Source organism: Corapipo altera, unplaced genomic scaffold, assembly GCF_003945725.1.
Source record: "Corapipo altera isolate COAL_440 unplaced genomic scaffold, ASM394572v1 22b, whole genome shotgun sequence".
Classification (NCBI taxonomy): domain Eukaryota; kingdom Metazoa; phylum Chordata; class Aves; order Passeriformes; family Pipridae; genus Corapipo; species Corapipo altera.
This window is the reverse complement of record NW_020884876.1, coordinates 19,211,306-19,228,150: the sequence shown is the minus strand read 5'-3', so window position 1 is coordinate 19,228,150 and position 16,845 is coordinate 19,211,306. Positions and strand designations below refer to the sequence as shown.

Genomic DNA, 16,845 nt, shown 5'->3' with positions numbered 1-16,845 from the left:
TTAGTCTCTGCAAAGATTTATACTCTGCTTGCCTCCTTCTACACTGAAGTTTAGTAGAACTTGATTATTTGTGAGCTTGAAGTTGTGTGCTATCTACCTGTGTGGTTTGTGAATTACTCGGGATTGATTTATCAAGGAAAGAGCAGTGTCCAGATTATTCTGAATGACAAAACTCTGACAAGTATGAAAATATAAATGTGCAAAATACTCCTGCACCTTGTACAGAACAAAACCCCTCCAAAGCAGACAGAATCTTCAACAAATGCACTTGAAACAATTACTTGCAGTACCACAACAACAAAAAAAATTGCATTCAAACTATTTTGCTGAACTTGGAAATGCTCTTGAAAAGATCCCAACAATTGTGGGGTTTTTGTTCCTCTGGGTGCATTAATCTCTGTAGTGGTCTTTGAAGAGACTTAGTATGTGTACCATATTTCGCCCCAGCCATATTTGTCCCATGATCTGTATTATTAGAGAATTTGCACACTCTGGGAGAAACAGGACTTCCAGAGAGCAGATGCCAGCAGGTTCAGTGATGTCAGGTGTCTTCAAGGCCACTCTTGTTCTTCTGAGAACATCTATAAGTTGCAAATCCTGTAAATCTCACTACTTTCAAATTCCTCAGGAACTACAATGACCCCCAGGAATGAAAAAGCATGACTGAGGAACAAGCCTTTTACAGCATACATAAACTCTTGAAGAGGAAAAACTGCCATGATTTCTCTGCATTAGCACAGCTTTTTGGTTTTTGGTTATTTTTCCTTTTCCAGTGAGGAAACAGTATTCATGAAATATCCTTCTACAACTTTCTCTCCTGTAATCCTTATATTGGTGGGAGTGTTAATGTAAACCTTCAGGGATTAACTCCTGCAAGATAAGCTTTTGCAAGTGTTGGTTTGGTTTTGGTTTGGTTTTGTGGGAGTTTTTTTCTATCTTGAAAGTAGATCTAATTTGATATTTAGAGCTTAAGTAATTACACTGTACTGGAGTTAGGAAACCTAGGGCCAAAAAATCATGTAGAGCCACATCTTAATTTCATAGTGTCTGAGGGTTGGGTTGTTTTTGTCATGTGTGTTCCTCTGGCACAATATTGTGATATGGGTTAGTATGTGGTCTTTCCAAAGTGTTTGTAAGTCTTACTGGACCCTCTGCAAAGAACTGGCTCTTTTATTATTACCTAATTCTTAGTCTGGTTTGTGTAGTTTTGGGAACAAATGATCTTTCTGCATCTCGGTTCAGGAAACATTTTATAACAGAGATAAAATTAAGTGCTGCACCATGAAGATTTCATCCTGTTTATCAAATATGCAGTGATAATTTTTTGTCTTGTATTAAAATAGCTGGAAATAAATTTTGATTGTGAAATACAAACATGTTCTGAGATACTTAATTCCTAATTAAAGACAAATAATTTTTCATACATTTACAAAAGTAATCCTTTACTTAAAATCTCTCAGTGGAGATAAGTACAATCTTTTATTACACAGAAAAGAGAAGACAGTATTGGAGGACTGTTTTATAAGAACTGTACTACATGTTTTGTGTAGGCAGAACTCATACCTTTGCTTCCGCATTCTAATTAGTTTTTTACTATTCCCTCCTACAAAAAATAATAAAAATCCAGACTACACTAGGGCATGCAAAAAGGTTTGTATATATTAAGGTGGATTTGCAAAACAAAAAAAAAAGTGAGTAGTTCCATTTTTGGTGTTTGCACAGTCCAAAATTTTTGTTTGTCTTATTAGAAGCTGATACTTTGCACAGTCTTGAATACAAACAAGCGTAAGAGCAGGAAGGCTTCTTCCCATATCTGACCTTTGGGATGAATTTTTATCTGTGCTCCTGAATGGTAGCCTTTACCCTCTGAACAACCATCACTGTTTGCCCTCTGGGATGTGCTCTTGCAGAAGGCCTGTTCTGAAGATATGCACGCTCTGGAGGGACCTCTGATGATGAAGGTGGGCAACTTTTAAATGAGGAGAACCAGGATAGTGATGAAGGCATGATTTCCCCAAGCTCTATGGCATTGCTTTTAGAATAATACAGAGCACCTCTGCAGAGAAACAAAACTAACTTGACTCTTAAGGAAATATCACTAGAAGTACTTTTTTTGTCTTAAGGATAAAGTAAATTTGAAAAGGTTGGAGGAAGTGGAGAGAAGAAGTGCTAGGTTACTGTTGTATTGTCTATGAAATGGTTCTCTGCTTGGGGTGATTATTAATCAGTCACCATTGTTGTAACTCTTCTTTGTATGATGTCAAAACAGGTGTACATGCTAAAGGTACTCTGTGGCCCTGAGTGGCATTCTTCATGCAACAATGGTGTATTAAGGCAGATGTCTGATGGATTCATTTCACCTGACATCCCTAAATGGGAGGGCTCTGTGAAGTGATAGAAACAGCCCTGCAGAGCCACTAATGTCCATTAACTATGCCAAAAGGGAGTGTCTACTATGTCAGCTCCTGTGAAGTCTACTCTGAGTAATTTGAAGGTTTGTCTGGGTCAAATCAAAAGTAAATCTAGTCTAGCCTTATAATATGGATGGTTGCTGACAGCAGATGCTTACAGAGGGGCATAAGAATAGATCAGACATGTCATGGTACTCTTCAGAATGCTCTTACATATTCGATGATTTGTGCTTCCAGTTCTGCTTCTGGTAGAGGTGGTGTCTTTAATCAATCTATTCACCATGAATTTGTCCTGCTCTCCTGGAATGTCTGTAAAATATTAACAACTGTAGCATCCTGGGCAATGGGTTTTACAGCTCACAGGGTGAAGAATTATCCAGTATATTATTGGTATCCATAAAAGGGGTTTCTCCTCTGTGGTCAATAAAAAGGAATAGTAAAAAACAATAGATATAAATTGTGAATAAAAAATAAATTGTGAATAAAATTTAACTCAACAGCAGGCTCCACCTACCAAAAACCTTTCATCAGGCTTCCAGAAGCATTTAAATTATTTGAAATACATCCTAACAACTGCTTACTGTGGTATCTGAGTAAGAGAAGTTCAGTACCTGAGGTAGTGCAGCCTCCATATCCTCTTTGTAACTGGTTTTCCACTAGGATTTCTCAATTACTTGTAACAGCTGTGCTCACAGCTGGTTATTTTACATACACCTCTAATGGGTTTTATAGTTTACTACATATAATCTGTTTCAGTAACAACACGGTGCATCTTGTCACAGTCATCACAAGGACTTATGTCTAAAGTCTCAGGCAGTTCTTACATCCACTCAAGGAGTTGGCAAAGGGAAGAGGATGGTAAGATCTACTCCTGTTCTCTGACTGTAGAAGATTTCATGCTATGTAAGCTGCTGTCTTGCACCTCTTTCTCTACAGAAATAGTCCTTATCTAAATTAATGGCTGGCTATGGAGAGTTATTTCATAGTTTAAAAAGGTACGTGGTGTCACAGATACAGTTAGATGGCAACAGACGAATTGTGTGAGGCATTAAGACATGGGCTACCTATGTTTGCATGGGACTTTGCACTGTTCTGTGTAACTGGTGCCTTTCACAGTGGGATTCTGGTACTTGAAAGAGATTTCTAGGTGCTATCAAAATCCAAATAAAATTATGGCTAATGTAAGACAATATTGTTCTTAGCTATCCTGATACCAGTGGTTTTTTCCAAGTGCTTTTTTTATTTAAGAAGACTCATGCATCCATATGGTTAGTATTTTCTATAATGTCTCCTAATTTGCTTTTCTCGTACATAAAAATGTACTGGTTTTCCTGTAAAGTAAAATGGATGCATTTTCATATAGAAATTAATTTCCCGTGTATCCCAGTTCATCCTGGGTGTGTCTTAAAATTGTGTATGAGGGGTTCTGCTTTCCTCCTCTTTCATTAGCTGTTGTTTTGTAAGTTGTGATGTCAGTAAAAAAGACTGATATTCATGTAGGAATATATGTACAAGGGTCCTCTGAGAATGTAATTTTTGTAGAGTCTGACCTACATCAGTGCTGGGCATTTGCTTACGAGCAGCCTGGCAATGGCCCGTAGGGGCCTTGGGCATCTGGCTTGAACCTGCCCTGTATGGTGAGAACCTGGAAGAGATGTCTAAGAGAAAGCTTAGAAGAGTTGTTTTTGAAGATGAAGGATGAACGAAGACAGCTTTGTGTCAGATGTAAAACCTTGTCCTGCAAGGAAAACGCTTGAGGAAAACCTGGGCTGAGCCAGAGTAGCTGCTTGGTAGGCCCTGAGAAAGGGCCACTAGGACTATCTGGAGATCCTGCCCGCTGAGGGGTTCGGTGGCTTTGCAGGCAGATGGCACATCTTGCTGTGGCTGTGGTGAAACTGCTGTGGAAGCATATGCTGGGAATTGATTCATTTCTGCAGGCAAGGCACAAGATGTGGAGAGCTCTTCATCTCTGCTGTAGAAAGGTTTCAGCTTTTTCCAATAACAGTTCTTTAAATAGGAGTGCTAGCATGCAATCAGCAAACCAGTGTCCTTGCTGAGGACTGGAAAGACGTGTTTACTGGGTGAAGTTCAGCCATTGGGTGTTTCCAAGTTTTGAAATGCTGGGTCTGACTACTGGGAAGTCAAATGGAGTGACCCTGTGAGTGTGGAGGTGGAGGACACAGCGTCACAGCTGGCACACTCGGGCTCTGAGCACTTCGAGCTTCCCCCAGGAGCTGTAGATGGCTTTTGCTACGGTTGTTTGGTCTGTTCAGCTCCTGTGCCTACAACCATTGTTAAAACCCACAGAGCTTCTTTTGCCAAGGTTGTCCTGACATTGTTTCTCAGTAGTGCTGGTGCTGCCAGACTACCTGCTGCACACAGCTACGTGTTTACCGTCTTGCTGTGAAAGTTCAGTATTGTACTTTTGCCAACATAAAGAGCCTGCCTGGGTAAACCTCTGCCTACCACTTAACGATTGAGCAAGGTCTTCTCAGAACGCATGGGCAATATAAATTTTTAGACATATTGCTGTATTTTTGAAAGATATTTTGGTTCAGAAGAAGACTTGGCAGACACAGAAGGTGACATTGCTGCTGGGCTCTGGATAAGAAAATGAGGTGAGTACTGTACAACAGCTAAGGCAAATATGGAGGTGCAGCAGCCAATTTTTCATATTTTAAACAATGTAAGTGCTACAGAGGATGTGAACCTGATTTCAGCCCGCTCACATGCTGGAGCAGGGCTCTTCTTTCTCCCTCCTTCTCGATCCCTCTCCCAATATGTGTTTTTGCACTAATATGTCTTTCACTTTGTGCCTCTATTGTTTGCTTTTTTAATGCTTAGATTCCATCTGCTGTTTCTTACTGTGAGATACCTAAGTTGTTTGGGTTTTTTTTCTCCAGTTTATGTTCCGTATGCTGTATCTGATGGGAAGTGGGATTTTTGAAGGCTACAAGAAAAAAATTCTAAAGGGCTGGCAGTCTCTAAGTTAATTTTGTGAAGTTACACTGCATGTGGCGATTGCTGGGTGCTGCCTTCTCCCTTGCTGATTTTGTGCCACTTCAACAAAATCCTACTGAAGTCAATGGAAACAGAAGCAGAGGAACTTTTTAGTGGTCAACAGAGAATATATGACTAAGCTTCAACTCCCCTAAAGGGAGAGTTGCAGTGGAGGTGCAGTGTGGGGCAGATCCGGAGGAGTGTCTCAGGAGGTAGTGGAGGGGATGGTCTCTAAGCAGTTCAACCTTCACCACATAGTTCAGTACCAAAAGCACTGAGCAGTTGCTATTTGCTTTTACTTTTCTTCCCATTGCTCAGCGACTCTGAAGAAAATGCCTAGAGCATTTTTAAATGTACCTTATATCTAAGAGTATGTAGAAAAGACCAGGGACCTGTTTCCAAATAGATTCCTGCCCAACCTCCTACTTTTTTTCTCTGCTGCCTGTTTTCCTGCACCTGGAGGGGTTATCAGTAATTAGTATGGAGTCTCCATGGAGCACTTTTATTTCAAGTAGCATTTCACAGCAGATGTTTATGGAAAGCAGCAGTGTTTTGATGTGCAGTTTTAATTATTTGTCAGTTCAGCTTGGTTTTATTTGAGCCTGCATACCTATAAAGGCTGAACAAAGATCTGTCAGTGTTAACAAAACAGGTAGGCCTGGAGAGTCAAAAATGTGCAGTTGACATTGCTGATGTTAACAGCACTGGGTAGTTAGTTGGGGTAGGGTGGTTTTTTTGCTATAGATGCTCTGACTCACTGCTTTGGATGGCAAGTGTACAATTTAAAATCTTTTTACTTATGACTGCACAACATCTAGCCCCTGAAATAATTACTTGGGCCTACCTCACTGCAGATTTTTTTCTAGGAGATCACCTGAGAATATGACATTTTATTAAACATGGAAAAGGCCCTAAATGACTGCTCTGAGGCTGTAATTTAATCTTATATGTGACAGTTTTATCCTATCATTTCCCTTGGCGTGTCCTTTTCCCTTCATTTCCTACCCTTTCTCTCTGAAATCTCATTTGTTGGGAATTTTGGGTATTTGACTGGGGATTTGTGGATGTTCACTGCAATGCAAGCATTGTCCTTGCATGTGCAGTAAATTCAGTGTGCTTCAAGTGTGTTAGAATTTATTGTGCAAGGCCTGTCAGTCTTGTTCCTTGGCATGTGCAGGGCAGCCCCCAGCAGGCCCCCTCTCCATCCAAGAACAAGACAGCTGGGAGATGGGGTCTGTGTGGATGGAAGCAGGACTATTCACCTCCTAAGGGTAGTGGAGAAGGGGTACTGAAGAGATAGGCACAAGTTGAGGGGATGGGCAGAGAGAAGAAAAGTGGGTGTTAGATGCCAGCCATAACCCTCTCTCTACACCTTGAGTATACAGCATTAGTACATTGATGTCTTAAGAGGTCCACCGCATGTATTTCAGGTGCTCACCCTCTTAAAAGCTTTGATTACAGACTGAGGAAAGGAAGGAGGAAAAAGGAACAAATCATTAAACATGTAAAGCTATTAAGCAAGGCTTTAATTTATAGCAGTGTTTCTATTCCTGTTATTCCTGTGCCTTTAGAAGCTGAAAGCTTTTAAAAGGAACTTAATTCATCACATTTGCATCTGACAGTGGTACTGAAGGTGAGCCCATTGCCATGCAGAAGGAATGGCAGAGTGCAGAGCTTATTTCTGATGACCACAGTGCCACCTCAATGGCAAATATCCAAAAGGGGAAAGAGAAAGAATAACATGGAGGATAGAGAAGCAGTTTGTGTCTGGTGCTGCCTGACTTGCAACTTCAGTGGTGGAGAGAGGCAGGAAGCACAGTCACATCAGCCAAGCTTAGGCTGGCTGAGCAGGGAGGCCAGGCTGTCCCAGCTGGGCTGCAATTGTGCTACAACAACTTCAACCTTGGCAAGCTAAAGTAGGTGTAAGCAGAAAGTGGAAGGAAATAGAAGAAGGTGGCAAAGGCATAGGAGGATGGGTGCTGGGGGTGGTGGGAAGGTTTCCAGCAGCCCAGCGTGACATCCCAGGCAAACCTTTCAAGTTCTTTGCCTCCCAGGCTATGACAAAGCCATGTGTTGGATCACAAGCTTTGGGAAAAAGCATCTGCTCCACTGGATCACAAGATGGGGGAGTGACCACAGCTCGAGGCTGTGGCTGGTGGAGAGGAACCAGGACCTAGCAAGGCTCCTTTTGCGGCAGATGTGCCCTGTAGCTACAAACCCACAGTGGGAGGAAGCTTTGGCTCTTCCCAGCTAATAAAAGCTACAGACTGGACTATTGGAGAATGTGGAGTGAGGGCTGGAGGTTGCTGGATCTGCGTGGATGCACTGCTACGCTAGGGAAAGGTAAAGGCCACTAGTTCATGAAGATGACTAAGGCCCCCTGGTTCCTGGTATGGGCATGGTCCTACAATGACAGAGCTTAGCTGTTTCACCCCACTTGCTTTTCTGGCACCAGGGTCAAATTAAGGATGGGCGATGGCTGTAAAAGCCCATCCTCTCCTGTATTTGTGTTCCTAAACTAATCCTCATTTCCAGCATGTTGGCTTTGGGTAATTGATTTCTGGTCTCTCCCACCTCTGACTTTTCAGTCAGACTTAATTGCCAGGACTGTATTAGCTGGTCATTTAGTTGGAGCTAACCAAATAATTTTTTTTCTGCTGACATTAAAATCTCTTTTATACAGCAGGCTGAGTTAGACTACTCTCCCTTCAGTGAATCTGTAGTACAGAGTTTAGTGCAGACCATTAATCTTAACTTGGAGTGATTGGATGACTTATTTAGGGAAGGTCATATCAATATCTACCTATGAACTGTAAATAAAACTGTGAGGTTTTTTGGTAGCTTACTATTTATGGGCTCCACTAAGAATATGAATCAGGTTGTGTTTTGAACAAGGAAAAGAATAAATTATTCAAAAACTTGGACATTTACAGGGGATGACAACAGAAGCTAGATCACTCTTTCATGGCACTATGAAAATGGCATGTACTATGTACTATTTTCTCCAGAACTTACCTCACTAGTCAGCAGTGACACAGATAAGTCAGCAGCAACGATGAATGCAGCAAATTTATGAGGGAAAGTAGCCTTTTTTTAAAAAAAAAATCAAACAACAAAAAAACCAACAACAACCAAAACCAAGTACATAATGACCACCCCCACTCCCATCTCCCAACACAAAAGACATACACATACAATAAACCTATCCGAAAGAGTCTGGTTGTAACGGCTATGGGGGTAAAGTGCAAGATTGTTCACTGAGCTGTGAATCCATTTCCTCTTCACTAGGGAGAAGAAACCCACATATCAACATGTAACAAGAAAAATCTCAGGAGAAATGTTATGCATTTTGTCTCATTTTCCTTGTCATTTTCCAAGCATGTTTTTGTTTTGTTGAAGAAGTAGGATTATTTGTGGAGTATCAGCTCATTGTCAGCAGGCAATTCTCAGAGTTAATTATAAGAGAACAGCACTTTGAAGCAATCTCACATTTGGAGGTGTAGATCCCTGTGAGAGTGGCTGCAGCTGTGACTCCTGCAATCTCCTCTGACCATGAGGTATGTTATAGGATCAGTTCTGTTTTGAGACCTGTGTAGTCCTTACTACTGACCACATATGGAAATAGTAATTTGAGTAATACTTGTCATTTTGGGTTAGTGTACGTAAATTTGATGTGTGAAATGAGCCAGGGAAAGCAAGCAGCTAAGTGATATCTGCATGCTTTTGTTGTAGAGTCTTCCGCTTCGGTTTTGGGGATGCCACTCTTGAATTTTCTCTCTTGATTTTTGTTTTAAGTGTGTTTTTGTTCCAGTGTTGGAAAAAACCCACTCCTAGGATCTCCTTGTTGTGGGAGTGAAATATGTTGCTTGGTCTTCGCAATAGGGATTCTCTAGAGAGTTTAAAAAGAAAACAAACTCCAACTAAACATAAAAAACCACCTCTCTAAAAACATGCCTGAAATCTCTGGCCTTTTTTAAACTGTGAATCCTGCTGTGCAGATGCTTGCTGCTCCTGAATGTTGGAGCTAAAATGAAACATACCTTGTTCTCTCTCTTTGAGCAAGTTTAGCACATGTTAAGGGAATCAGAGGAGCCGTATTTTGGCACAAGCACCCCAAATATTAACACATGTACACACGCTGCCTGATGTTTCATTTCAGGTTATAAACTGGATTACAACATGCTTTCATCCTGTGGGCATTGTCCAGGGAAACCAGGCTGGATCTGTCTGTTGCATAAAACCAATCTGGCTAAATGATCACCAAGTGGAAAGTAAAGAATGTACGCAGAATTTGAATTTTTAACAGGAATTTAGATTACATTTCAGTCATGCTAAATGATTATTAATACTATTTACCTCATCAATTCAAGAATGGAATAAATATTATATTCTGGAAACTGTGCTTAAATATCTTATGGCAACATTTAAAACTTCTCAACTATATCTGCCCTAATTAAGTCAGGATAGCACAGACAGTATTTAGGCTGCACATGTTTTCTTCTTGATGCAAATGGAGCTTTGTGTCCTTTTATTTGTGGGAAGCTTTGTTAGCCTCAGTTAGCTGAAATACTTGCATATGATTTGTTTTTTTCAAAAGAAAAGATACACTGTATTTAGAGATGCAAATACTACCTTGTCTGCAAAACCCACCAGCTGTTATACTGGAAGACAAAGCTAATTCTGTGTTGCTTTACTTCAGTAGTGTCTGTGTATTCACAAGCAGCTTTTTAACAACCTTCTCTGCATAGCTGAAAAATAGCAGGGACCAAATTTCTATTTGATTCCTTTGGTAACAGCCTAGTAAAATCAGAGTTGATCCGTGATTTTAAGAAAAATTTAAGCAAGCAAATATATTGACTGTGAGAATATACCTTTTTATTAATGTTTGTAGAAAGGTTGAACAGTGTTAGCTTTGATTCTCACATTCCTTGAATATGAGTTTACTAATTGCTGACTTGAATATTTGACTTGAGTCTGAGTCAGGTCAAATATGTGGCTCTGTAGTGGAAGAAGCTGCTGCTGGTTTGTGTGTCAGTAGCACAGCTTTCTGAAGAGGCTCTTTGCTTCTGCTTTAAACATCTGGGGAGACAAAGAGCGTTTGTGGGGTCTTTTGTTGCTGCTGAAAGTTGGAGCGGGGAAGAATTACATTCCAAGAAATACTCTGAATCTGGAAAAATCAGGGTGGAATAATTAAGTATTAAGCTTTATCTTCTTTATAAACGAAAGTGCTTTCGTTTCATCTGTGATGGCTCCCCTGGTAATGGATGTTATGTAATCTTTACTCTCCCCTTCAGAGTTAAATCCTTTTTCCGATTTGTGAGTAATATTTGCATATGTATTTCTTAGCTGCATTGACATGCCAGATGCACAGTGGTAGCTGTCTCCGCCTGCTAATCCTGTAATAACATTCTGGTGACCAAATTCAATGGCCCTGCGCGGAGTCTCGGAACAGCTGATTGCTGAGTAGGGAGGAAAAAAAAATAACCCAGCGAATCTGGTTGCAGCTCTCTGCTGCATCCCCATCCCACAATCCCTTGCACCATTTGCTGCAGTCTTTCTACACAGGCTGAGTGAGAAAAAGATGTGCTAAATAAAGATTGATTGGTTTGAATCCTGAAGGGGTCTCCCACTTGTAAATGACCCCAGGGAAAAAAAAATTCATGACGACTTCACTGGGCCTCCTCTTATTCTTCCATTTTTCTTTCCACCTGTCCTCTTCGTGGAATGGAGCGTCATTCCTTAGAGCACAAAATCTGTTGTGCATCTAATAATGACTATGCTGTGATAGGGATTCTTAAACAGTTTTACGCGTGAGGCTTGAAATATTAACAGATGATGGTTTGTTCGTTTGGATTACTGCGGAACTGCAGCTCCGTCCCTGCAAGGATTTTATCCTCAGCACTGCACTGATTAAGCTATTTTTCTACAAAGATGGGTAGGTCTGAAATGCTCAAGTTTGCTCAGTATTATTCCTGGTGGTTGCTGCTGGGTTGTTCCTTCTGTTTTGGCCCCTGATCGTTCACTGCACTTCTGCATGCTGTAAGAATGAAGAGGGTTGCTGTGTTTTAAACAAGGCACTAAGCTGATTGCAAGAGTGGGAGAGAGAGGAATGCAAATTTAGCTTATCAAGCCTTTTACACAAGTGGACTGTGTGGTGGTTATGATTATTAATTTGTTCAGTGTGTTCGGTATTGGCTAATTTTGGGGCTGCTGCTAGAAATGGCTTGAATCTGTTTATTCCTAAAGACTGTGGACAGGTGATCTATCTGTTTTAAGGACTTTTAAGCTCTAGCTCTCCCAGTCCTTGAAGCAACATTATTGAGGTTCCCCACCCTTTCTTACGGCTCTCGAGGCCTAACTGTTCCTTTGGAAACGTTGCTATTGGAAACCTATTCATTCATAATACATGAATAGACCCTCTGGGTTGTGAACACCATTGATAAGAAAAGGATGAACAAGCTGCAAGCAATTTGTTCTCCTCAGGCTGTACTTTCAGGCTAGTTGCACCTCTGGCTGGGTGGATTTCAGTGATAGCAGTGTATCAGCAACACAGAATTCTACTCTTTCAGAATAAAATCCTGAGAACCGAACAATTATAAGTTTCCCCAATGTCTTTTTGTTGGCCAGGCCACGGAAACTAATACAGGATTTGATAACTGTTCAGGAATTCCAGAGCTCATTTGAAGATACCTGTAGGAAGGGTGCACTTTCATTATTATATGTTTCTACCTACCTAAAACAACTATTCTGGAACTGTTATTTGTGTTTTTTCTTTTCACCCTTTTCTAATACTAGAGGAAGTTCCTTTCATATGGGTGGGGCCGCACCCTGAAAGCATGCATGCATAGCGGGGCAAGGATTTCCACCAGCCTAGAGAGCCATTGTGTTCTCCTTTCTTTGCTGTATAGTGTATTTTGAATGAAAAATGATAGTCATATCTCCAAAGAGAAGGAAAAAGAATAATGTTATTTTTGGGGTGGCTGGGAAGATAGCAATCCTTGAACCTCAGAGGAATGACAAAGGGGTACATTTCCTGCACTTGATTTAGCAAACCTGAACTGGGTGTGTGTGTCTTATAGATAAATGGGTGGGAGGTTATATCATTTTTGGTGCAACATTTTATAAACCTTTGGCTTTACATGTTTAAATTATGAAGTGTAACTATATTGAGAACTGATACACTTATTTTCAAAGCTCGTGCTTCAGCTACTCTTTATTAGCTTTGAGACATTATGAACCTCTGAAAAGCATCAGTTTCTCAGCTCAGAAGATGCTACTAGAAAAAAGAACATTTTGCTTGTAAAACTAGTGTTTCTTTGCAAAATCCCCCACTGCTAATACATTTGAAACTTAGGCTGCTGTTTTGACGAACTGCTGCAAGCATAGCAGTAAATCAGAAAAAATACTGTGTTGAAATTCAAAGGCATTGTCCAAAATGTTCAGCTTTTCCTCAAATAGTCTGATTGTACAGTTACTTTCATTGAGTGAATATGCAAAATCATCCTTCTCATAACTACATCAAAATTGCATCAAAGGTGGAGTTGGCTCAGAGAAGCTGCAGAATCCTGCAAATCCCATACTCAAAAATTTTTTTTAAATGAACCACTTAAGAAGTTGTACCAGGTAATGGCCAAAACCACTAATGTACTGATGAAATTCTATTTCCAGGTGTATGTTTTAAACCTGATTTATGTGAGCAAAGTGAATAAATGACAATCATGGCCTCATGCGTTTCAGACAAAACACAGAATATTAAAAGCGCTTTATTTCTGAGTCTTTAATGATTTCTTTCATTGACAAAGCTTAAAGCATGAACATTTGAAAAATAAAGTGGCTGGCATGAGCTAAGAATTACTTGATCTTGCAGTGAGATTGGGGGAATGTAAAAAAAACTAAGATGAAGATCAGATTAAGTCAATGTTAATATTTTCAGGCAGCAGAAATTTTTCTTGTGTAACTGCTATTTTCTGGTATAGCTCTACTTGATAAGTAAAAATACTTGGTTGCTAGAGATCTTTCTTCTGTTAAATGACAGGCAGCATTCACCAGACACCTATTCTTTCATATCTTAAGTACAGTTTTTTTCCCAGTAGTCTGTGTTCAGTCTATAACAAAAAAATTATACCATTTGTGAGTCCAATTTGGAAATTGTACTTGTGATAAGAAGTCATCCTGCTTCTGATTATCTTCCCTGTTTTGTATGGGTTGCTGCCCCTAACATTTGGGGAGGGAAAGTGGGAGGCAAACACAGCTGTGTCAGTGGTGAAATGAATTTTCTTTTGAAACACATCACTGATGTTCTGCATGTTATGCTGCCAAGTGTATGAATATGTTAATGTGTATTTGATTGTCTGCTCTTTCTACTCTGTTTTGTAAAAGCTATATATTTTGGTTCCATGCCTTGTAAAATCATCTTTAACACAAGCTTGTAACATGGTTTCTTAATTGATCTCCTAAGGATTATTGTGTGCAATTTATGACATTTAAATAGGAAAAATTAATTTGGGTTTATTCACATTTTACCTTACTATGGGGAAAGAAATTTAAAAAATTATTAAAAATTATTAAAAAAGACATGAAAATATTATCAATCCTGAAATCATGCATTTTTGGGTCATGAACTCATATTTTATGAATATTAAAAAAATTTTTACCATTGCAGTTTCCCCTTTATTGGGAAAAAAAGGAAAGGAAAGGCCCTGGAATTCAGTGGAATTTAATTCCATTGAATTAAAAGTCAGTTACCACTGTTGGGTTGTGAGTAACTTTATGCTGCTGTATTTGCTAGCATAGAAGCAATGACCCAGGAACCTGTTATCAGGAAAATCAGTATAGCATGATCCATAATCACTGTTATTATGCTAGAAATAGCTACTTGCTCAATGTAGTAAATAAACCATACCAGTATGGCTAAATACACAGCTCAGCATGGCTCAGGTCTGACAGATTAGTGTGCCATGCATTCAAGCATAGGAAGAAGATCTGATGTAACACTGATGATAAAATGCTACCCAGGTCATGCAAATAGTTGTGGAATTGAGTGACCTTTGAATGAGTGTGATCAGCACAGAGGCAGAGGGCTTATTATTTCTGTCTTGGAAAGCCTGAACTGCCCTCAAGCTAGATCTCAAATTGCCTGAAATGGGTGGCTAAAAATGGTAGAAATTATTTAGGGAAGAAGTCAGACCCTTTAGGAGTGTACCTGAAGTGAAGAAGTCCAGCTGGGCTTGCTGCTCACAGAGAAGAGGAGCCCCTGTCAGCTGGGGGTGCGGGAGGACTGTCAGAACTCGGTGCTGTGACAGAGTCGCTGCGATCAGCTCCCCGGGGAGCGAGCCTGTGCCTCCCAGCACTCCAGACTACTGGAAACGCTGATGGAGAGGAGTTCTAGCTGGGCCACCCTGCCAGGGCCTCTGCATGCCAGGTTTTCCTAAATTATTTTAGCAGGCAGTTCTCTAAGGGTGTTTCCTTCCTTTTCCTCCTGTCTTCTCTTTCCATGTATTAATTCTGTTGGCTATAATCTGTACCTCCAGCTGAAAAGAAATTAAGTTTTTCTCTCTGGTGCCTTGTGCCAGGACAGAAGGTGTTCCAAGCCTGCAGTTTTAATTCTGTCAGTCACTAGACTTCTTTCTTACCCTTTTATATCATGCTTTTTATGCCAGGTTATGAAGAGTCTTTAGTCCTAGAAATGTGATTCTTACTACAACTTCTGCCTATAATGCCATTTTTCTTGCATTTATAATTTGGATGTGCTTCATGTATCATTCCCCCTAACTTTGCCGAATCTCAGCAGCTATCAGTTGCCTCTTCTTTGTTTTGTTTCTTTTATCGTGAAGATTTTCATTTCACCTATCTCACCCTTGTTGCTGATGCAGAATTTGAACATTCCCTTCCCAGGGGCTGGCTGGTTCTGGAGCTTCCTTCTTGGGGGCTTCTTGGAGTCCAAATCGACCATATTTTTGGCAATACCAGCACTGATAAGTGAAAAAAAAATTGTTAGGTGAACCATTTTCAAACTGTGATGCAGCCATTTGACTGGCTGGTGCAGTTCCAGTTTAAGCATTTTTCCAGCAGTACTGTAGATGTAAGAAATCCGATGTTTGTTAGCACTGACTGAGCCTACTGGTCCAAGAACATTTTTATTGTGGGATTTCTTTAAAACCAGATATCCCTGTAACTCTCTCAGTCCAGAGGCAGCATGCCTTTCACTATTTCTTCTCACACTGAGGTGGTGTAGACTTGGCGGACTGTTTCCCAGGCTCTTATCAGTGATAAACCATTTTAGAAGTTTAATTCTTCACTGTTTTGGTTTTATATGGAAATATGAATTCCTGCATAAGGACGAAACATAAGTGAATCAGTAATTGATTTTTTTATTTCATGGAGTTTATAAGCCATTTTTCTTCTTCTCTTCTTTTCCCCACCCTGATCCAGCAGTGTGCAGGGTAGAAGGGAACAGGACCCATATGTCAGTGGTCTAGGATGGCCAGTGAAGGCTCCAACATCCCAAGTCCTGTGGTCCGTCAGATTGACAAGCAGTTTCTGATTTGCAGCATATGCCTGGACCGCTACAAGAACCCCAAAGTACTTCCCTGCCTGCATACTTTCTGTGAGAGGTAAGTCCTTTCCTCATGTGGTGTCAGTATTTGTGTTGTGTGCCAAGCATGGAACAAGGCATCCTTTAGTGGAGGGAGACTTTTCTCTTTACTTGTAAAGGACATGTTAAGGCATGATAAAGTCTGGGAAGGCTGGAGAGGCAGGGCTGTAGGAAAAGAAATTTGTGTCAGGCAGGAAGAAGAGACAGCAGTGAAATATTTGGAATACATTCCTTTTATGCAAGAGTAAACAAAAAGTAAATCTAATTAAACTAATGAATACAGTTACAACAATGTGAAAGGTGATGACAGCCAGAATTTGGACCTCAAGTTAATGGTCTCATATTTATCCCGATTAGCTTATAATTGGAAACAATAAAGAACGTTCTTTGTTGATTTACTAAGCCAAGAAATAATTATCCGATCCTTTAATGTCCAAGCCTTAGACATGATATATACATTATTAATAACCTATGATTAAATGCCTTCATTATTCTGCAGCTTGGTTGACTGAAGTGGAAAAACTATGAAAAGAGATGTGATAAAACAGCAACCTGCCTTTTACTGAGTTCAGCTGAATGAACTGAATATACATAATGATGCTTCAGTGTTGTATTATCCATCAAATGGTGGGGAAAATACAGCATCTGCAGAAAAGTTATCCTGAAGAATTAGTGGTTAGAGTTCTTTATCTGATGATGAGATACAACTCTGTGGATTATATATTGAATGGCAGGAGAATTTTAATAAATGGTGTGTGGTGTGAACACTTATTTAATTTAGGAGATTTTCACCTCTTAGTTAGAATTGTAGTGTGAATATCTAACTTTGCACAGGGTGCA

General features: G+C 40.1%; 1 protein-coding gene across 17 annotated transcripts in view; it reads left to right on the top strand.

Annotated features, from left to right (window-relative positions):
- Positions 1-16,845, top strand: part of TRIM2 (tripartite motif containing 2) — a 90,954-nt gene that overhangs the window by 34,290 nt on the left and 39,819 nt on the right. For 8 of the 17 annotated variants that reach the window (XM_027635742.1, XM_027635731.1, XM_027635730.1 and 5 more), the window contains one exon: positions 15,843-16,024. In XM_027635742.1, the coding sequence (XP_027491543.1) occupies positions 15,891-16,024 (134 nt within the window). In that variant the 5' untranslated portion in view covers positions 15,843-15,890. Of the gene's footprint in view, positions 1-4,640; positions 5,030-10,956; positions 11,347-15,842; positions 16,025-16,504; positions 16,757-16,845 lie in introns of those variants that run through there. The other 9 variants (XM_027635735.1, XM_027635732.1, XM_027635743.1 and 6 more) reach the window with 6 other exon arrangements.